The 22,625-nt window shown below is 37.5% G+C and overlaps 3 protein-coding genes across 3 annotated transcripts; all 3 read left to right on the forward strand.

The window, feature by feature from the left end:
* Positions 1–618: 618 nt before the first annotated feature.
* On the forward strand, positions 619–8,086 carry LOC107784790 (uncharacterized). The gene is made up of 8 exons (XM_075235924.1): positions 619–714; positions 3,907–5,935; positions 6,056–6,170; positions 6,363–6,512; positions 6,758–6,963; positions 7,068–7,384; positions 7,511–7,606; positions 7,736–8,086. The coding sequence occupies exons 2-8, from the start codon at positions 4,918–4,920 to the stop codon at positions 8,084–8,086; spliced, it is 2,253 nt and encodes a 750-aa protein (XP_075092025.1). The 5' UTR covers positions 619–714; positions 3,907–4,917.
* On the forward strand, positions 4,246–4,866 carry LOC107784793 (uncharacterized). Its single transcript, XM_075235923.1, has one exon. It carries the CDS (start codon positions 4,246–4,248, stop codon positions 4,864–4,866), a length of 621 nt encoding a protein of 206 aa, XP_075092024.1.
* A 39-nt stretch (positions 8,087–8,125) lies between the features above and the next one.
* On the forward strand, positions 8,126–8,434 carry LOC142172142 (secreted RxLR effector protein 161-like). The gene is made up of 2 exons (XM_075235925.1): positions 8,126–8,277; positions 8,329–8,434. Exons 1-2 carry the CDS (start codon positions 8,126–8,128, stop codon positions 8,432–8,434), a joined length of 258 nt encoding a protein of 85 aa, XP_075092026.1.
* The last annotated feature ends 14,191 nt before the right edge of the window (positions 8,435–22,625 follow it).

Here is a 22,625-nt window from a genome sequence, read left to right on the forward strand (position 1 = left end):
GCTTAGATGTTGGTTTTAGGCCTAATATCGCTATTTTGACTATTTAAATTTTTTTGCTTTATTTTATTTTAAAAAATAAAAAGTACAAAAATATTTTCCTCTATTCTAGCTAATTAGTATTTTGTCTAGCAATTTTTAAGTTATTTAGTTTTAACAAAAATGAAAAAAAAGAAGAAGAAGAAAACAAAAAGAAGAAAGGAAGAAGTCACGTACTAGGATTTTAGCTATTGGTATTTTTGAGCTTCTTTGTTTTTCTATATTTTTTTTCATTATCAAAAACAAAAACAAAAACAAAAAGAAGAAAGAAACAAAAAGGGAAAGAACGAAATTACTACTATTATAGAAGCCGCTAAGCAGAGGAGCTCCGGATTGTAGGGGTAACTTTGGGAATTAGATTCGGAGAGTTGCTAACTGATTGGATATTGCCGGATAACTACAAAAACCAACTATTTTGATTTGCCACTGAACTGTATAATTACATGTGTCAGACACGTGCTATCCCATTTACCCTTAGCATTTACATGTCCTTAGAGAACTGAATTATTTGAGTTTGTTGTGTTCATTCTCAAATCAAATTCTCCGAGTTAGATCAAACTCAATGTCTTCTTTATTCATAACACTCACACACACACATAGTTTTCTTTCTTCATAATACTTTCTTAAGATCTCCTTCGTCTTTTTCAGTCTTCCATGTCGAGCTACTTAATTTAGACGGTCAGTTTTATTTTCCTGATTTTTTCCTTTATTTATCGAACCTTTTGTTTGGATCTGCACGCGTTTACTATTCTTAGTTTTACTTCCAGAATCCGGACTTCTAATGAATTGAAATTATTTAAATTGTCTAAAGTTGTTGGCCTGTGATTTTCTGTTTTCATCTTCTGGGGTGGTGTGGAATGGCGATTGGTGGTTTTGGAAAAAGATTTGTATTTATGTGCTTATCTTTTTGAAATGAGGGATACAAACATATTCTCTATGTGAAAATTTGTAATTATTGGATTGTTTTTGCACGAATTTTGGTACGAGGCATGGTTCGGGTAATTAGGAAGCTTTTAGAGCTGGTTGACTTTAGCTGACCAAAATGGTTTAGCATATGATGTTCCCAAATGTGGCTTATCTGTGTAATCCGTGAGATGCATGGTTTAATTAAAGGTAAAATAGATTAAAAGATAATTTTTTTCTAATGAGTGTAACTTCTGTAATGAGAAGTACTACCAATTGTTACCAAATATTAGCTAATTCAAACATTAGCTAAAGGTGATCACTACAAAAATTTCTTCTATTCAATACTGATATAACCATTACAAAAGTATTGTTAAGGGTTATTCCTTGTTAAATCTGCTATCGAATAAAAAGAACTAAAGTTTTGACAAGTCAAATTGTGTTGCCTAAACTAAAAGTAATATTTTAACAGATCATAGTAGTTGAATTTCATGAGACCGGGAGATGTTTTTGAGATGCCAACTCCAGAGTCAGATTTATCGTCGCACTAAATACATATTGTACAAAATGCAAGAGTTCATCTCATGCTTCCTGTTTAATTTTTCAATTGTATATATATTCTTATGCTTGACTGAATTTTTCATGTACTCCTTTGCTTTTACCATGTAGATAACATAAAACTAGCACAGATTATTTAATATGACAAGTTTGGCGTAATATCCATGAAAACTGAAAAGTACTCTTCCTCCCTTAGGCAAAAAAGATGAAACTAACAGAATTGATTCTACTGGAAAGGCTTGGCAGAGATGAAAGGAATTGGTTAGCATTGTAGTTGACAATCAAATAATGACAGTCAATCCTCATAAATATGTCTCATCAGTTTCTTTCGAAATGCTCCCTAGGAACTCGGTGAAATAATTATGCTCTTCTAGCTCGCATTTGAATTTGATGGTAACCTGATACATTAATGGTTAACGCATAATGCATAATGCAAACTTCTTTCTGGTTTTGTGGTTAGGCTTGAGTCTATAACTACAGTATGTTACAGTTAGCGTCTAGAGATCTTGTGTGGCCATTGGATATCAATGATTTTGTTTGAGCATATTATATTTGTTGAGGTTTTTGTTATTTAAGATGAAATAGTCTTAAAATGAGGGTGAATGGGAAATGGAGGGAAAATAAAATTTTTGAGTAAAATTTTAAGTTTCTCCCTCTTGACAATGAGACATTGTCCCATATTGGAAGAGGAAAAGATTTTTGGTGGGTATATATATAATTGCTCTTCTTGTAGCTCTTAAAGAGTTAAGAAGAAAGCAAGCCTCGCGCCGTCGTCGTCGTCGCTCGGATTTGGATTTGGATTTTTTGGACCAAATTTATCCAATCCGTGTATTGACCACCACCTGCAATAGCAGGCCGCCTAATGCTCTTCCCACCATGGCCAAATGCTTGCTCCACAAATAAGCTAGTGCATGCTTCACAATGGAGGGTGGATGGTCGTTCATCTTTAAAGCTGACTGCTATAAATATGTGCAACAGCTGTTGAAGAAAGACACACAACACCAAACGAAATACACCAAAAAAACTGAAAACGCTCAACTTTGGCTATACATTGCACTCCTTCCTCTCAGCATTTCCATACGATTTTCTGAGTTTCTACTCCTTTGTTCTGCATTGTTTTAACTTCAAACAAAGCAACTGTAAGTGTGATTTGCTACCGAACTTTGTGTTCGCTGAAACACTGGGGTTTGAAGTACCGCTACACCAGTGTGTGATTCGTTCTATCCTGGGAGGAAATAATCCATAACCTTGGGTACTAGGAGGGGATTAAATTCCTTAAGGAAACACTGTGAATTCAGTGAGCTCGAATTAATTACTGTTTCATTACGATAACTTATATTTTACAGAATTATTATTTACAAATACAGCAATATTGGCGGACTAACAATATTCTCAAATGTGAATCATTGACATGCCTAATTCATATTTATGACAGAGCAGAAGACAATGCAGCTGATTGACAAGCTGCTAGAGGCCACCTTAGTGCCTGCAACAGTAGCAGCATATTTGATGGTTGGTTCAAGATATAAAAAAGTCGGATGGATAGTGAAAACAGTGAATCATATTGCTAAATACTCTTAAATCACATTCTTGTATGTAGACAAAAATTATGTCCTGATAATATATAATTATGACGGTCGAAAAGCATCCTAGCAGAACTTGTTAAGTGTGCGAAGACAAACCATGACTACCTAGAGCATTATAAAGGTTTGACCTCACTGTGATTGGGCATGTGCAACGTACGGGCTAACCCTCACTAGTCAGAATAGAAAAGCAAAACAAAAGCAAGAGAGGAAATTGGAAGCGATCCCATCTTCCCACTTTTTTCTGCTATTCACGTGACCACCTTCCAATTGAGAGAATCTCTTCCATAACAAATTTTATTCTTCATCCCAATTCTGATTTTGGCATTTTTGTGACCCTCATAAAAAAGGACACGGTATTTTTACTAGGGGGACCATATGATTTTGAGCCAGCAAAATTTCTTTCTTCTTCTCCAAGTGATATATATCTCCTGTGCACACACACATTTGAGGGAGGTAGAGGCATCATTGAGAAAGGGAGTGGGGACAATACTTTGAGGGGAGGAGAGGATTTTTGGGATAAATTAGGATTTTTCGGTCCGGGTTTACGATTCCTATTCGATTATTGTCGTTGTTTTCTCGTTTGAATCTTGGAGTCAAAGCCTCGTACTTGCTGATTTTTGTATAGAGAAAGGATTTGCTTAACATGTTATGATCATTTTCTTGCCTTGGGTTAGTAGGACATTAAGAGAAAGTCTCTGTTGGGGAATTTTGTTAAGTACTGTGGGTCCCAACTATTTGTATACTAATTGTAGTTAGCTGATTTGTATAAATAATATAACCGACTAAGTGATTGTACAACTATTCATTTTCTCTGTCTTTGCAGGTTAATAACAAAGAGCTTCATTTCCAGTCTTTTTCTTCCTCTCTCACCTTCTAGAATCTTCAGTTCCTCCATAGCTAGAGCTTCTCAACATGGTATCAGAGTTCGGTGCTCGTTTCTCTAAGCTCGACTGTAATAGAACTGGAGTAATTCGATTGCATTGGTAGTTTTTCAATCTCATCAATCGATCGAGATATTTCTTCAACACAGAAGACTTCTCACTCATTCTAGGGTTTGGGAATTCTAAATTATCTGGTTGAATCTCGGTCGGATCAAGACTAATTTCGTAAGAAATCAACAAATTTAAAGTTTATTTCTCAGAAGCAATTTGTCTCAGCTACAATGGCGATCAATGAAGAAGCTAGTGATTCTCCATTTGCGGCTTCAATGTCTACGCCAACTACAGAGCTGATTGATCACAATCATCCTCTTTACATTCATCCTTCCGATACTCAAGGTTCTGTACTCACTTCTATTCAACTTCAAGGTTCTGTACTCACTTCTATTCAACTTCAAGGTTCAGAAAATTATTCAATTTGGAGTAGATCTATGAAAATTATTTTGCATGGCAAAAATAAATTAGGCTTTGTTCTAGGCACTTGTAGAAAGACTAGATATGATGTTAGCTTGCATGAATTGTGGGATAGATGCAATGCTATTGTACTTGCTTGGATAATGAACACAGTTTCACCTAGTTTGATCAGCTCTATGATCTATGCCTCCGATGCACACACTGTTTGGGAAGACCTCAAGGAGAGATTTGATAAGGATAATGCATCTAGGGCTTGTTATTTGCACAAAGAAATTGCCACATTGACTCAAGGCATATCCTCTGTCTTAGTATACTATCCTAAACTGAGAGAACTCTGGGATGAGTATGAAACACTAACACCACCACCCTCTTGTGGCTGTGCTGAATCAAGGAAACATGTAGAACATTACCAGATACAGAAGCTATATTAGTTCCTCACTGGATTAAATGAATCCTATGAGAATGCAAAGAATCAAGTGTTTATGACTCGACCCTTACCAAATCTGAATCAGGCCTATGCTATGATAGTAAATGTAGAAAGTCAGAGGATTAGTGGAAAATGTGTTTATGCTGAAAGCAATGAAGTTGCAATGATGAGTAACAAGATGTATACTGGAGGTTACAATGGTGGAGGACAGTCTAATATCAGTTCAAACAAATCAAATGCAAGTTACAAACCTAGGAACTCAGCTGGTAAAACTGCAGTCTGGTGTGATTATTGGAAATACAAGGGTCACACCAGAGAGAATTGCTTCAAACTTCATGGTTATCCATCTGATTTCAAGAACAAGAGAAGAGGGGGAGCTCCACATGGTCAAGCCAATAGTGCTGTTAATTCTGGTATTTCAGAGCCACAAGGACAGGGACATCATGTGACAACTACTCCAGCTCCAGCTCACTTTTTCACTCAGGAACAATACCAACAAATCCTGCATATGTTGAACAAGGACAATGAGGTTGAATCTGCAGCCAATGTTGTTGTTGCAGGGCCAACATGTACTGTACATGCATTCATGACCAATTTAGTGCATAATAATTGGATAGTAGACACATGTGCCACAAACCATATGGTTCATAGTTTGAATCTACTAGAGAAGTATGATGAAATACTAGAGGATGCTAGGAGTAAGGTTCACTTACCAACTGGAGAACAGGTGTCTATCACTCATGTTGGTTGTTCTTTCTTCAAGAATAAGAAAGTTCAGAACATCCTTCACATTCCAGAGTTTAAGTACAATCTCCTCTCAGTGTCTAAACTCATAAAGGATTTGAGATGTCTTGCAGCATTTTACCCTGACTTCTGTGTCTTTCAGGAACTCTCAAGTAGGAAGGCATTGGGGATTGGTAAGGAAGAGCTTGGTTTGTATATCCTCAAGGAAGATGACAGACAAGTGTTCAATCAACAAGTTTCCTCTCAACTAGTATCTCTTTCTACTTCAACTGTAAATACTATTTCAGATGACATAAAAAAAGGTAGTAACCTAGCAGATAATAAGTCATGTACTGTATCCTCCTTATAGCATCAGAGGTTAGGTCATGCTCCCTTGATGATTTTGAAGTCTGTGAAAGTTTTGCATGACATACATTTTAGCCAACATCACTGTATTGTATGTCATATAGCCAAGCAATCAAGACTACCCTTTCCTGTTAGCTCCTCTTACTCTAAATCTTCTTTTGATATGGTTCATGGTGATGTTTGGGAGCCTTATAAAGTACCTACTCAAGATGGAAAAAGGTATTTCTTAACTATGGTAGATGATTACTCAAAATACACTTGGCTTTTCTTACTGCGTTAGATATTGTTGAAGTATTGAAAAACTTTGTAGCACTAATATCCACACAGTTTGATAGCAAGCTTAAATGCTTAAGAACTGACAATGGAACAGAATTTCTTAATGATCAACTATAGACCTTATTGAAAAATCAGGGCATTATACATCAAACCTTTTGCATATATACTCCTCAACAGAATGGAACTGTTGAAAGAAAACACAGGTCCATTTTGGATATGGCCAGAGCTCTCAGATTTCAAGCTCACTTACCTCTCAGGTTCTGGGGAGAGTGTGTCTCTACTGCAGTATATCTTCTGAATAGATTGCCTACTATTGTGCTATAAGTCAAATCTCCCTTTGACAAACTCTTCCAAAGGAGTCCTTCCCTGCAATATCTGAGGGTCTTTGGAAGTCTGTGTTATGCTACCCAGGTGAGGAAAGGTGATAAATTCTTTCCCAGAGCAATTCCTGTTGTGCATATGAGCTACTCATCCTCACAAAAGGGTTATGTTCTCCATGTTTTGTGCTCAAAAAGATTTTTTGTCAGTAGGGACACTGTCTTCAAAGAAGAAGTGTTCCCATTCAAACATATGTCTTCAGGTGCATCACTTTTGTTCCATGTACTGGAGCTTGTAGAACAGCCAACTCAGTCAGCTGTTGTTCCTGATGCTACTTCCTCACCAGCAGGATCTCCAACTCTTAACAATACTGATGTTGCTGACCCCAGTTCAGCATCTCACTCTCCCAGTCACTCTCGTTTGTTCTCACCAGTGTTTCCTACCACTTCAGCTTGCGAACCATCTCCCCTTCTATGCCACTCAGAAAGTCTTCAAGACTCACTAAACCTCCTGTGTGGCTAGCTGACTATGTAGTTCCACCAAAGAAGTCAGTTTGTCCTTATCCTATGAACAATCATGTGGCATATGATCATCTGTCACCTAGCTACAGATCTTCTTTGGCTGCATTCTCAGCCATTGTGGAACCTAGATCCTTTGCAAAAGCCAGCCAAGACCCTAAGTGGGTTGAGGCTATGAAGGCTAAGATCACTACTCTTAAAGAAAATAATACTTGGTCCATTGTCTCTTTGCCTCCCGGGAAGGTTCCTATAAGCTGCAAATGGGTATTTAAAGTCAAGTACAAATCTTCTAGTGAAGTGGAAAGGTACAAAGCCAGACTGGTAGCTAAAGGCTATAGTCAACAGGAAGGTTTGGACTATACATAAACCTTTTCTCCAGTGGCTAAAATGGTTACTGTCAGAGCTATAGTTGCCTTAGCTGCTGCTTCTGGTTAGTATGTGTTTCAGATGTATGTTCATAATGCTTTCCTTCAAGGAGATCTTCTAGAGGAAGTGTACATGCATGTTCCTGATGGCTTTTTAAGCCAAGGGGAGTGTCATCAGGTATAAAAACTCCATAAGTCACTGTATGGGTTGAAACGGGCTCCTAGACAATGGAATTTAAAATTAACTGAAGCTTTAGTGGATATGGGCTTTGTTCAATCTCACTATGATTACTCTCTTTTTACACAGAAAGTAGACTTAGGACTGGTTGTTATCCTAGTTTATGTGGATGATCTCCTCGTAATTGGAAGTAGTCTAGCACTAATCAAACAGGTCAGGAAAAGATTGCAAGAGAGATTTAAGATGAAATACCTTGGTGAACTCAAATACTTTCTTGGCATTGAGTTCTCTAGATCTCAAGAAGGCATAGTAATGTGTCAAAGGAAATATGCTCTTGAACTTGTGTCAGAGCTTGGTCTAGTAGGAGGTAAGCCAGCAGCCACACCTCTTGAATTCAATCATAAGCTCACATCCATTGAATTTGACAAGGAAATACCAGATGCCAATGCTACAGTGGACAAGGAACTTGAAGAAAAATGAAGTTATCAGAGGATAGTTGGCAGACTGTTGTACTTGACCATGACAAGGCCTGACATTGCCTTTGTGGTTCAAGTACTCAGCCAATACATGGATGCACCTAAGCTATCTCACATGGAAGCTGCCTTAAGAGTAGTAAGGCATATCAAGGTTGCACTTGGCCTTGGACTGTTCATGCCTGCTAAAGAATGCAAGTAGTTAGTTGTATATTGTGACTCTGATTGGGGTGCCTGTGTGGTGACCAGGAGGTCAGTGAATGGTTATGCAGTAAAATTTGGTGGAGCACTTATATCTTGGAAGTCCAAGAAACAAGGAACTGTATCTAAAAGCTCTGTTGATGCTGAATTTTGAAGTATGGCTTCTACTGTAGCAGAGTTGGTGTGGCTAACAGGACTCTTCAAGGAATTGGGGACTGATATAGAGCAACATATACAGCTTCATTGTGATAGTAAAGTTGCTATACAAATTGCTGCTCATCCCATCTTTCATGAAAGAACCAAACACATTGAAATTGATTGCCATTTTGTGAGGGAAAGGACTGTACAAGGCTTAATTCAAACACTACACATCAGAACAACAGAACAACTAGCAGATCTGTTAACTAAGAGTTTGTGCAAGCCACAACATGAGTATCTAGTAGGCAAATTGGCCATGAAAGATGTATTTCATCCCTCAGCTTGAGGGGGAGTGTTAAGTACTGTGGGTCCCAGCTATTTATATACTAATTGTAGTTAGCTGATTTGTATAAATAGTATAACCGACTAAGTGATTGTACAACTATTCATTTTCTCTGTCTTTGAAGGTTAATAACAAAGAGTTTCATTTCCAGTCTTCCTCTTCCTCTCTCACCTTCTAGAATCTTCAGTTCCTCCATAACTAGAGCTTCTCAACACATTTTCCCATTTCCTTACATGCAGTAAGTATTGTGGGTTATGTTTTGAGTTGCTTTTTATTTGCCTAGCCATTTTCATCGTCTTTTACTTTCTTTCGTGTTTTTGTTTGTTCTGAATGTCATACCTCTCATTTTGTGCACATATCTTATTTGGATGATGATGTTGGGTCGTGGGGGTGTGGAATCATAAATGAAATGAAGTTGAACATGAGCATGAAATGTCTTTGTTTATTTTAGTTAAATTTTAATTTTCTTTCGTAATCGCTAAGAGCATGTTTAGGTCGACCACACTAGGGTAAGCAAACTTTAGGCCTTTTCTTTTCTTTTATTTAAGGTGAGAGGTCGCCCCCTTAGTTAATTAATTCATCCGAGGAATGGCCCGTAGTACTTGTATTTGGAGGCCGTGACGAGTATCATGAAGAAAGCAGTGTAGGATAGATTCAAATTTTTAATATATTTTCTTTTAGTACTTTCTTTTCTTTTCTCTTATTTTTCTTTTATTAGGTGGGGACGATCTCGAGCCTCTTTTGTATTTATTTTCGCTTTTGTGTGTTTCTACCTCAATCTGAGTATTCTTTAAATCCAACCATATCAAGTATGCAACCGTACTAGTTACGGGACTCGGGGAATGCCTAACACCTTCTCCCCGAGTCAAATGAACCCCCTTACTTGAATTTCTGGTGCAGACTATGTTTTAGAGTCAAAAAAAAATTAACGGAAAATTATTTTTAAACGGTGACTTGGCACACCGAGATTCATGTCAAGTGGCGACTATGAGAAACTCCCTTTCAAACAAATATCTGTTGTCATTTTCAAATTGAAAACCCTTTTAAGCTTTTCAAATCTTTTATCCATTTAAAGGGGTAAGGTGAAGAAAAAAAGGGGTGTGACAATCTTCATTATCCAAACCAAATACACAACGGATCTTATTAAAAGGTTTGGTATGGAAAATACAAAGCCTAGTGGAACTCCCATGAGCCCGTCAACAATTCTAGAAGAAGATAAATGTTCAGTGTTTGCAAATATGCAAGATTTTAGTCGGCTCCAAAGGAATCACATCTGACTGCGGTAAAATATCATTAGATATCTTATTAGCACCACTGAGTTAGGTTTATGGTATCCTCATTCTAAAAATTATGATCTAAAAGGATTTTCAGATGCAGACGTTGCAGATGATAGAAGTGACAGAAAAAGCACAAATGGTACTTATCAATTACTGGGAAATGCATTGATTTTTTGGTAAAGCAAGAAATAAAATTGCGTTGCATTATCGACTACGGAACAGAATATTTAGTTGTTGGAAGCTGTTGCACTCAAATTCTTTGGATTATGCTTCAACTTCTTGACTATGATCTTAATCTTACTTCCCATTTTGTATGATAACACCTGTAACGACCCGACTTGTCGTTTTAAGAATTTACGCCCCGTTCGGTGACTTAAGGTCTCGAGCAGCTTTGCAATATGTATTATGACCCGCGGGGTGTGGTCGAGTTTGAATTACTGAAGATTCGGAATTAAATTAAAAGAACAATCCTTATTTAGAAGCTTAAATGAAAAGAGTTGACCAGAGAGTTGACTTTTAAGCAAACGACTCCGAAATGACATTTTGATGATGTCAATAGCTCCGTATGGTGATTATAGACTTAGGAGCGTGTCCGAAAAATTATTTGGAGGTCTGTAGTGGAATTAGGCTTGAAATGGCGAAAGATGAATTTTTGAAAAGTTTGACCGGGGGGAGGGGTGACTTTTTGATATCGGGGTCGGAATCCGATGCTGGAAATTAGAATAGCTTCATTGTGTCATTTCTGACTTGTGTGCAAAATTTGAGGTCATTCGGACGTGGTTTGGTAGGTTTCGACGTCGTTTGTGGAATTCAAAAATTTCTAAGTTCATTAGGCTTGAACCCGTGTGTAATTCGTATTTTTGGTGTTGTTAAAGGTTATTTGAAGGTTCAACAAAGTTCGTATGATGTTATGGGACGCGTTGGTATGTTTGGATGAGGTCCCGAGGGCCTCAGGTGTGTTTTGGGTGTGTTTCGGATCATTTTGGGCTACTTTGGATGCTGATTTTCTGATATCTGGTGTTGTTCTTCGCGTTCGCGAGGAGCCTCTCGCGTTCGCGAAGAAAGATTTGGCTTCTGGGATTTTGTTCTTCGCGTTCGCGAAGAAGGAAATCTCTGTTGCAATGGTTTGACTTTGGAGGCTCATAACTTGCAATCTATAAGGAATTTGGAGATGATCCAACCGAAAGTTGTAGCCCTTTGTGTCTTGTTTTCAGATAGGTAAACCGTTTGTCATTTGGAGTTGTGTACCAAAAGTTATGATGGCTGTCTGGGAAGAGTTTGGAAATCTCTGTTGCATATGGCTAACTTTGGAAGCTTATATCTCGCAATCTACAAGGAATGAGGAGATGAGCAACATATGAAAGTTATAGTCCTTTGAGTCTAGTTTCCATAAAGTTAAACCATTTGTCATTTGGAGTTTTGTACAAAATGTTATGACTATTATACTAGAGGCTGTCTGAGAAGAGTTTGAAAATGGTTGTTGGAGAATTTGTTCATCGCGAACGCGATGGAAGGGTCGCGAACGCGAAGAACAAATCCCTGGGCAGCATAATAAAGTCCAAAATCGTCTCACTATTCCATTTTTGGACCAAGGAAGCTCGGGTGAGGCGATGTTTCGAGAGTTTTTCAAGGAAAACATTGGAGTAAGAATTCCTAACTTGATTTTGGTTAAATTACATGAATCTATTGTTGTTTTTATCACTAAGTTAGTGAATTGGGTTGAAAATGGTAGAAATCCTCTAGACTTTAATTTAAGATTTGAAGGGCGATCCGTTATCGGAATTTGATAATTTTGGTATGGTTGAACTCGTATCGGAATGGGTGTTCGGATTTCGTAAAACTTTTACCGGGTTCCGAGGGGCGGGCCCCGCGCTGACTTTTTAGAATAAAATTTTAAGTTGGTGTTTTATTATCCGGAATTGTTTCCGATATATTTTAATGAAGTGGTACAATTAATTTGGATAGATTTGAGGTGTCCGGAGGTCAATTCAAGCAAGAAAGCGATTTTGGAATATCGGCATAACTTCAAAAAGGTAAGTATCTTACCTAACCTCGAGTGGGAGAATTACCCCTTAGGCATTAGGTCTTATGTGAAAATTGTGTGATTGGAAGCCGTGTACGCGAGGTGACGAGTACGTACTCGGGCTTATATGTACAAATTTTATTTGTTTAAAGATTTTGGCATTTTTATCTATTAAATTGGATAATTGTTGGCATTAGTAAATCCTTGAATTATCACGCCTCATTCCTTATTTGTCAAGTTTGTATTTTATATAATAATTTGGTGTTATTGTTACTTGGATGTAACGACCTGACTTGTCGCTTTAAGAATTTACGCCCCATTCGACGACTTAAGGTCCCGGGGCAACTTCATAATATGTGTAATGACTCGCGGGTGTGGTCGAGTTTGATTTTCGGAAGATTTAGAATTTAATTGAAAGAGAAATTCTCATTTTGAAGCTTAAATAGAAAGAGTTGACCAAAGAGTTGACTTTTGAGCAAACGACCTCGGAATAGAATTTTGATGATGTCAACATCTTCGTATGTGATTTTGGACTAGGCACGTGTTCGTATTTGGATTTGGAAGTCCGTAGGATAATTCGACGCGTTTTGGCAAAAGTTGGAAAATAGAAGATTTTTGAAAAGTTCGATCGAAGGTTGAATTTTTGATAACGAGGTCTGAATCTGATTTTGGAAATTAGAATAGGTCTGTTATATCACTTATGACTTGTGTGCAAAATTTGAGGTCAATCGGACTTGATTCGATAGGTTTCGGCATCGAATGTTGAAGTTGGAAATTTCATAATAGACTAAGGTTTCGATTGAGTTCGCACAAGACCTAACTTTAAACAATCATACCTCTCTTGCTATGAAGAGTTACATGGTGTATTAACTATAAAAAGAAAGGTCTATGTGTCTTGTTTCCAACACTTCAAACCGTTCATCATTCGGACATTCCTACAAGCAGTTATGACCAAATTACCAAAGGCTGGAAAAAGATGCAAATCTGCGACCAATTCTGCGATCTCAAAATCGTTAGGCGATCGCAAAACTGCTTCTGCGATCGCAAAACTGGTCGCAGAATGGACCAGAAGAGCCCAGTTCTGGGCACCGATTTTGCGATCAATTTTGCAGCCCGCATACCCATTCTGCGGTCCATTATGCGACCGCAGACCTGCTTTCGGAGGGTTAATTTTTTTATTTTCATAACCCGACCCCATTTTAATAAATAGGCTTTGGGGCTTATTTTGGGGTATTTTTTTGAGGGTTTTAGAGATAAGTAAGAGAATTTTAGAGAGAGAAGGAGGGAACCTAACATTCTAATAATCCAATCTTCAAGAATCAAGGAAGCTAATAACAAGATCTTCATCAAAGAGGTAAGATTCAACCCCTAGTCTTCAATTTCGAGTTTGGGGGTAAAAGATTTGTGATTGGGAGTATGATTCTTGGGTGTAAGAGTATTATGTATATATGCTTGTACCAATAAGGTTTGCGGGAAGATTGTTGAGATCAAATAAGTAAAGATTGGGTTTTGGAATGAAGGAAATCTTGTAAAAGAACCTTGTAACCAAATTTGCACACCTAGTGTTTGATAAAATGCTCAAATGAGCCGAAACCATGAAAAGCTTCGTAATTATGGTTCACTTTTTTTATGCTTCTAAATAGATTGAAGTTGCTAGAATTTTCGGAACCTCGTAGTAATGTAAGGAAGGCTCAAGAAAGATTGGAGCCGTCCGGAGGTCAATTCAAGCAAGAAGGCGATTTTGGAATATCGGCCTAACTTCAAAAAGGTAAGTGTCTTGCTTAACCTCGAGTGGGGGAATTTTCCCTTAGGCATTGAGTCTTATGTGCAAATTGTGTAATTGAAAACCATGTACGCGAGGTGACGAGTACGTACTTGGTTTATATGTGCGAATTTCATTGATTAAAAATCCTTAGATGCCTTTATGTATTAAATTGGAAATTATTGGCACTTATTAAATCCTCTATTTATTATGCCTAGATCCTTGTTTGTTGAAATTATTTCTATATGATGATTTGGTGTGATTGCCACCTTGAATTTATGTGAAATATAGTTTGTTAAGATTTTGTACACATTATGGTCGAGCCATGGGCTCCTTATTGTGGAAAATGATGTATTGTTGATTTCTGTGGCAAGTTGTGAGATGTGAGCACTTGATGTGCAGTTGTTGAAATCATATTTACTTTGGGACTACAGAATGGTATTCCGGGAGATTCCCCTGCACATTTACTTTGGGACTATGGAACGGTATTCCGGGAGATTCCCCTGCACATTTACTTTGGGACTACGGAACGATATTCTAGGAGATCCCCTCCCTGTCTTGCATATTTACTTTTGGGACTACGAGGCGGTACTTCGGGAGTGCCCTTTTGTTGATATTTTCTATGGATGCATTTGCCTTTGGTTATTTTATTTTTCCGTAATTTATAAATTTTTGTATTTTTCGTGATGTATTATTTGACTTAATATTAAGTGTTTTGTATTCATTGGTGTATTGTGTTGATCTTGACTTTTTCGTACAAGACTTTGAGGATTTGTATTTTTCGGTTGTACTTGTTTTTGATGATTGAGTTGTTTTAAATAAAAGAAAAATTTCTAGTATGTTTAATCTAATAAATTCTATATCCAAATCAGTAGTTTAGCTGATGCTTTATTTTAATGGAAATGTCATTTTCCTCACTCAAACAATTTCTAAAATAAACTTATCTTTTTGTTGATTTCTTACTTGATTTAAAGACTTTTAACCTTACTTTATTGAAAATAAATTGATCATGCGGATCTTATATACATTGATATTTTGGTACGTGAGTTGTCCGTGCAGTTGTGAAAATTATGTGGGCATGAGGTTCTAGAGAAAAATATGATGATTTTATTATTGACACGTGAGTTGTCGGTGTGACGGTGATAGAAATATGGGCACGAGGTGCCGTGGAACATATGAAAGTGGGCTGAGACCCGTAATTTTTATGATTGTGAAATGAGGTGTTACATGGTAACTTTTACTTGAAAATATATTTATTGAAAAGAATTATATTTGAAAGATAATTATTCAAAAGAAGTATATTCGAAAGATATTTATCTTAAAGAATAATATGTGAAGGATTTATATTTGAAGGACTTGACTTGTTGATTGTACTTGTGTTCCTTATTCTCCTAAGTAATAATTATGATGTTCTTATTGCCTTGTTGTTATGTCACTAGTTGAGTTTGTTGTTATCATTGCTAGTTGTTTTCCAGTACTATTGTATACTGCTATATTGTACAGGTTATTTGACTAGTGAGTGTCTTGACTGTACCCCGTCTCTACTCCACTGAGGTTAGTCTTAATACTTACTAGGTACCGACCGTGGTGTACTCATACTATACTTCTGCACATTTTTGTGCAGAGCCAGGTATTGGAGGTATCAGACCTGGACAAAGTTAGAGTGTGATCGCAAGGATTCAAGGTAGAGTTGCTTGGTCGTCGCAGTCCCTTGGAGTCAGTTCATTTCATTATACTGTTAATTTTTAATCAAACAATATTGATTATTCGATCATTGAGATCATTTCATGTATTATGTTAGAGTTCGTGACTCAGTACTACCAGTCTTGGGAGGTTGTTATATTTATTTCCGTTGTTGTTTTTGTTTATAAAAAAAATGGCTTCGAAATGTAATGAAAATCGGCTTACCTAGTCTTAGAGACTAGGTGCCATCAGGACGCTTGTGGTGGGATTTTGGGTCGTGACAAGTTGGTATCAGAGCTCTAGGTTCATAGGTTCTACGAGTCACGAACGAGTTTAGTAGAGTCTTGCGGATCGGTACGGAGACGTCTGTACTTATCTTCGAGAGGCTACAAAACTGTTAGAAAATTTCACTTCTTTCATTCCTTATCGTGCGGCATTTATTCGGCTTGAACATATATCTTATATTCCTTTTGCATCCACTCGTATATGAAATTGCGCACTCGGTATCAACTATGCGCCAACGGTTCGTGATACTATAGAGGGGTTATAAGGGAGCCAGGGTTGCTCAACCATTATTACAACGCGTTGTCCAGATCGAGGATGCAAAAGTATTGAGAGATCATTCAGTTGTGTACATTGAGGTGCAACAGGTTCTGACATCTGGTTGATAAGTATGATATTAAGAAGGTTTAATTAATTGCCTAATCATCACAATTGTGATAGGGTCACGAGGTGGATGTAGATCTGAAATAGTTGGTGGTATTAGAGACTATGTAGTTAGTATGGGATTTCTATTTAGCGAAGGGCACATACGCAACCAAGGCACTGGAGGAAGCGAGTTTACCTATCATGAGGATGACATGCGCCAAATAAATGGCTTGAGGTGTCTTATGACCGGTGTCCTACAAGCGATGAAGGTTAGTATTGTGGATCATCGGAATGTGTCATATGGCTCCGCACCAAATGAGGGAGTCCACTATCAACGATTAGATTGAGGGGTCATGTGTTATATGAGATTCGGCCTGAGATGTATTTATGTGGTATTGAAAGATTCTCCGAAACCTGTATATGATTAAGAGCTGAGATTTGTATGGGATGATGCTGGGACTTGCGGTATCCCCGTGTCGTTAATAATTCTACATTTCAGTATCAACGGGGTCATGAAAATAATTTCAGAATACTCGGGGTATTCCAGTAAGTTCTTTAATGCACCACCAGCACGGGGTTCATATAATGGTTATTCCAGTTATCCGACACAGACTCAGTGTGAGCAGCCGAACCCTCAGATGGGTTGTTATGAGTGTGGTGACACTAGGCACATCATGAGAGATTGTCCCAGACTTGGGAGGGGTGGATTTCATCAGAGCACTCCAGCTACAAGCTTTATTCCAGTTAATACTCCATATGCACACTTAGTTAGAGGTGATAGACGGACGGGTAGTGGGCGCCTAAGAGGTGGAGGCCCGACCTGTTAATATAATCGATATGTTTTGGCTGAGGCCGATACACTAAATGGTATCATTACAGGTATGATCCCGATTGGTTATAAAAGAATATTTTACCTTAGTTTGATTCGGATCCGAATATTGAGGTGAGTCCTCCTATTATGCTCTGCTTATGGGTAAGCTTCGAAAATTTGTGAACCACTCACATGTGTACCCCTATTGGGAGGTTTGATGATGTTAGCCCGTATCTATTATTTTTATTTTGTACATAATTGAGGGCTATAAGTCCAAACGTGACTTTTTATTTCTCACTACTGTGAGTTTGATGTGATTTCGAAATAATTGATTTCAATTTTATGAATTATATGCCCTACTTGTATGAGGGTTCATTATATGTTGTGAAAATTATTTATGAAATATATTGAAAAGAAAAAAGAAAGGAAATTGAAAATTTCAGTCGGCTCAATGTGCAAAATACTTGTGATTCGGAGTTGAGGACGAGATCCTCGCATTTTTATATGATGTGAAATATTTAAACCGGGCTATAAGCCGCGGTGGAAGCTATATAAGGACGAGGTCCTAGTGGTGAAATATTTACGAGTTTAAAATTCTCCCTTTGTGAAATTTAATTGTACAATAATATTAATAGGGAGTCATGCCTGTTAGGATTATCTGATAATTCTTGTATATTTTCTCTGCATATTAAGCCATTTTCGTGCTGTAAACATTGAGTTTTAACCTATGAGATGAGTGCCCAGGTGACGTTAAATGTGACTCATCAATCCGAGTAAGCAATCATGAGGTCTTCATGCCTCACATTCTGTTGTCAATATTTTAAAAATTCGAAATGAGGTGATAGTGAATATGAGATTAATTGATGGTGCTGGAATTAATTATGAACAACTTTTAAGACCAGAGATGTGGTGATGAGCATACGTATGATGTGCTTCATGTCCTGATATCATTATGATAATGCAGTGCTTGTAATGCTGAGATTGGTGTCATTGATATATACCTTTTGGTATTTTGTTGTGTTGTGGATGTGTTATTAGGAGTGGTTTTGGTGTTAGTCTGGCAGGTGGATAGGCCCAATTACGGGGGGACGCTGCCGAAATTTCAAAAAAATTTGGGAATTAGGAGGATTGAGATTTGCAAAGAAAGAGATAAATATGTTATGTGTTTGAGGGCGAATAATCCTAAGTGGGGAAGAATGTAGCAACCCGGATTTTGTTTTTTGAAGTACTTCAATACTATCAAAAAAGTTTATGTGTGCGTAGACACGAGTTACTATAGCCAGTTGAGACTAATACCGTGTGTCGAAGTGAAAATCAGGCCTTTTAGAAATGATTGGAGAGTTAGGGAATTTGCTTTAAAGCTTATAAGAATGGAGAAAAGAAATAATCTCAATTGAGATGGTGTCATCGGACCCGTGTTAAATTGCAGGAATGTAGAATCACCCACAAGTATATGTGTAAGAATACACTCAGTAATTTAAAGTCCTCAGAAAGATTCTTGGCACGTTCGAGGACGAACGTATGTTTAAGAGGTGGCGAATGTAACGAACCGACTTGTCATTTTAAGAATTTACGCCCCATTCGACGACTTAAGGTCCCGAGCAACTTCATAATATGTATTATGACCCGCGGGTGTGGTCGAGTTTGATTTTCGGAAGATTTAGAATTTAATTGAAAGAGAAATTCTCATTTTGAAGCTTAAATAGAAAGAGTTGACCAAAGAGTTGACTTTTGAGCAAACGACCCCGAAATAGAATTTTGATGATGTCAACATCTTCGTATGTGATTTTGGACTAGGCACGTGTTCGTATTTGGATTTGGAAGTCCGTAGGATAATTCGACGCGTTTTGGCAAAAGTTGGAAAATAGAAGATTTTCGAAAAGTTCGATCGAAGGTTGAATTTTTGATAACGAGGTCGGAATCTGATTCTGGAAATTGGAATAGGTCCGTTATATCACTTATGACTTGTGTGCAAAATTTGAGGTCAATCGGACTTGATTCGATAGGTTTCGGCATCGAATGTTGAAGTTAAAAATTTCATAATAGACTAAGGTTTCAAGTGAGTTCGCACAAGACCTAATTTTAAACAATCATACCTCTCTTGCTATGAAGAATTACATGGTGTATTACCTATAAAAAGAAAGGTCTATGTGTCTTGTTTCCAACACTTTAAAACGTTCATCATTCGGACATTCCTACAAGCAGTTATGACCAAATTACCAAAGGCTGGAAAGAAATGCAATTCTGCGACCAATTCTGCGATCTCAAAATCGTTATGCGATCACAAAACTGCTTCTGCGACCGCAAAACTGGTCGCAGAATGGACCAGAAGAGCCCAGTTCTAGGCACCGATTTTGCGATCAATTTTGCGGCCCGCATACCCATTCTGCGATCCATTATGCGACCGCAGACCTGCTTTCGGAGGGTTAATTTTTCTATTTTCATAACCCGACCCCATTTTAATAAATAGGCTTTGGGGCTTATTTTGGGATGTTTTTCTGAGGGTTTTAGAGAGAGGTAAGAGCATTTTAGAGAGAGAATGAGGGAACCTAACATTCTAATAATCCAATCTTCAAGAATCAAGGAAGCTAATAACAAGATCTTCATCAAAGAGGTAAGATTCAACCCCTAGTCTTCAATTTCGAGTTTGGGGTAAAAGATTTGTGATTGGGAGTATGATTCTTGGGTGTAAGAGTATTATGTATATATGCTTGTACCAATAAGGTTTGCGGAAGATTGTTGAGATCAAATAAGTAAAGATTGGGTTTTGGAATGAAGGAAATCTTGTAAAAGAACCTTGTAACCAAATTTGCACACCTAGTATTTGATAAAATGCTCAAATGAGCCGAAACCATGAAAATCGTCCTAATTATGGTTCACTTTTGTTATGCTTCTAAATAGATTGAAGTTGCTAGAATTTTCGAAACCTCGTAGTAATGTAAGGAAGGCTCAAGAAAGATTGGAGCCGTCCGGAGGTCAATTCAAGCAAGAAGGCGATTTTGGAATATCGGTCTAACTTCAAAAAGGTAAGTGTCTTGCTTAACCTCGAGTGGGGGAATTTTCCCTTAGGCATTGAGTCTTATGTGCAAATTGTGTAATTGAAAACCATGTACGCGAGGTGACGAGTACGTACTTGGTTTATATGTGCGAATTTCATTGATTAAAAATCCTTAGATGCCTTTATGTATTAAATTGGAAATTATTGGCACTTATTAAATCCTCTATTTGTTATGCCTAGATCCTTGTTTGTTGAAATTATTTCTATATGATGATTTGGTGTGATTGCCACCTTGAATTTATGTGAAATATATTTTGTTAAGATTTTGTACACATTATGGTCGAGCCATGGGCTCCTTATTGTGGAAAATGATGTATTGTTGATTTCTGTGGCAAGTTGTGAGATGTGAGCACTTGATGTGCAGTTGTTGAAATCATATTTACTTTGGGACTACGGAACGGTATACCGGGAGATTCCCCTGCACATTTACTTTGGGACTACGGAACGGTATTCCGGGAGATTCCCCTGCACATTTACTTTGGGACTACGGAACGGTATTCCGGGAGATTCCCTTACACATTTACTTTGGGACTACAGAACGGTATTCGGGGAGATCCCCTCCCTGTCTTGCATATTTACTTTTGGGACTATGAGGCGGTACTTCGGGAGTGCCCTTTTGTTGATATTTTCTATGGATGCACTTGCCTTTGGTTATTTTATTTTTCCGTAATTTGTAAATTCTTGTGTTTTTCGTGATGTATTATTTGACTTAATATTAAGTGTTTTGTATTTCTTGATGTATTGTGTTGACCTTGACTTTTTCGTACAAGATTTTGAGGATTTATATTTTTCGGTTGTACTTGTTTTTGATGATTGAGTTGTTTTAAATAAAAGAAAAATTTCTAGTATGTTTAATCTAATAAATTCTATATCCAAATCAGTAGTTTAGCTGATGCTTTATTTTAATGGAAATGTCATTTTTCCTTACTCAAACAATTTCTAAAATAAACTTATCTTTTTGTTGATTTCTTACTTGATTTAAAGATTTTTAACCTTACTTTATTGAAAATAAATTGATCATGCAGATCTTATATACATTGATATTTTGGTACGTGAGTTGTCCGTGCAACTATGAAAATAATATGGGCATGATGTGCCGGAGAAAAATATGATGATTCTATTATTGACCCGTGAGTTGTTGGTGTGATGGTGATAGAAATATGGGCACGAGGTGCCGTGGAACATATGAAAGTGGGCTGAGACCCGTAATTTTTATAATTGTGAAATGAAGTGTCACATGGTGACTTTTACTTGAAAATATATTTATTGAAAAGAATTATATTTGAAAGATAATTATTCAAAAGAAGTATATTCGAAAGATAATTATCTTAAAGAATAATATGTGAAGGATTTACATTTGAAGGACTTGACTTGTTGTTGATTGTACTTGTGTTCCTTATTAGCCTGAGTAATAATTATGATGTTCTTATTGCCTTGTTGTTATATCACTGGTTGAGTTTGTTGTTATCATTGCTAGTTATTTTCCAGTACTATTGTATACTGCTATATTGTACAGGTTATTTGACTAGTGAGTGTCTTGACTGTACCTCGTCTCTACTCCACTGAGGTTAGTCTTGATACTTACTGGGTACCGACCATGTTGTACTCATACTACACTTCTGCACATTTTTCTGCAGAGCCAGGTATTGGAGGTATCGGACCTGGACAGAGTTAGAGTGTGATCGCAAGGATTCAAGGTAGAGTTGCTTGGTCGTCACAGTCCCTTGGAGTCAGTTCATTTCATTGTACTGTTAATTTTTAATCAAATAGTATTGAGTATTTGATCATTGAGATCATTTCATGTATTATGTTAGAGTTCGTGACTCAGTACTACCAGTCTTGGGAGGTTGTTATAATTATTTCCATTGTTGGTTTCGTTTATAAAACATAATGGTTTCGAAATGTAATGGAAATCGGCTTACCTAGTCTTAGAGACTAGGTGCCATCACGACGCTTGTGGTGAGATTTTGGGTCGTGACAAGTTGGTATCAGAGCTCTAGGTTCATAGGTTCTACGAGTCACGGACGAGTTTCGTAGAGTCTTGCGGATCGGTACGGAGACGTCTGTACTTATTTTCCAGAGGCTACAGAACTGTTAGAAAATTTCACTTCTTTCATTCCTTATCGTGCGACATTTATTCGGCTTGAAGCATATATCTTATGTTCCTTTTGCATCCACTCGTGTATGAAATTGCGCACTCGGTATCAACTATGCGCCAACGGTTCGTGATACTATAGAGGGGTTATATGGGAGCCAGTGTTGCTCAACCATTATTACAACGCGTCGTCCAGATCGAGGATGCGAAAGTATTGAGAGATCATTCAGTTGTGTACATTGAGGTGCAGTAGGTTCTGACATCTGATTGATAAGAAGGTTTAATTAATTGCCTAATCATCACAATTGTGATAGGTTCACGAGGTGGATGTAGATCTAAAATAGTTGGCGGTATTAGAGACTATGTAGTTAGTATGGGATTTCTATTTAGCGAAGGGTACATACGCAAACAAGGCACTGGAGGAAGCGAGTTTACCTGTCATGAGGATGACATGCGCCAAATAAATGGCTTAAGGTGTCTTATGACCGGTGTCCTACGAGCGATGAA

This window comes from Nicotiana tabacum, chromosome 17 (genome assembly GCF_000715075.1).
Source record: "Nicotiana tabacum cultivar K326 chromosome 17, ASM71507v2, whole genome shotgun sequence".
Classification (NCBI taxonomy): Eukaryota; Viridiplantae; Streptophyta; class Magnoliopsida; order Solanales; family Solanaceae; genus Nicotiana; species Nicotiana tabacum.

What these genes read in the sequence shown, in the direction of transcription:
- LOC107784793 (XM_075235923.1), top strand. Translation starts at nt 4,246, where the DNA reads ATGGCGATCAATGAAGAAGCTAGTGATTCTCCATTTGCGGCTTCAATG.
- LOC107784790 (XM_075235924.1), top strand. Translation starts at nt 4,918, where the DNA reads ATGACTCGACCCTTACCAAATCTGAATCAGGCCTATGCTATGATAGTA. An exon ending in GAGAGTGTGTCTCTACTGCA is followed by an intron (nt 6,513 to 6,757) that starts GTATATCTTCTG and finishes TTTTGTCAGTAG; the next exon opens with GGACACTGTCTTCAAAGAAG. An exon ending in AAAGGTACAAAGCCAGACTG is followed by an intron (nt 7,385 to 7,510) that starts GTAGCTAAAGGC and finishes TATGTGTTTCAG; the next exon opens with ATGTATGTTCATAATGCTTT.
- LOC142172142 (XM_075235925.1), top strand. Translation starts at nt 8,126, where the DNA reads ATGACAAGGCCTGACATTGCCTTTGTGGTTCAAGTACTCAGCCAATAC. An exon ending in ATGCCTGCTAAAGAATGCAA is followed by an intron (nt 8,278 to 8,328) that starts GTAGTTAGTTGT and finishes TGTGGTGACCAG; the next exon opens with GAGGTCAGTGAATGGTTATG.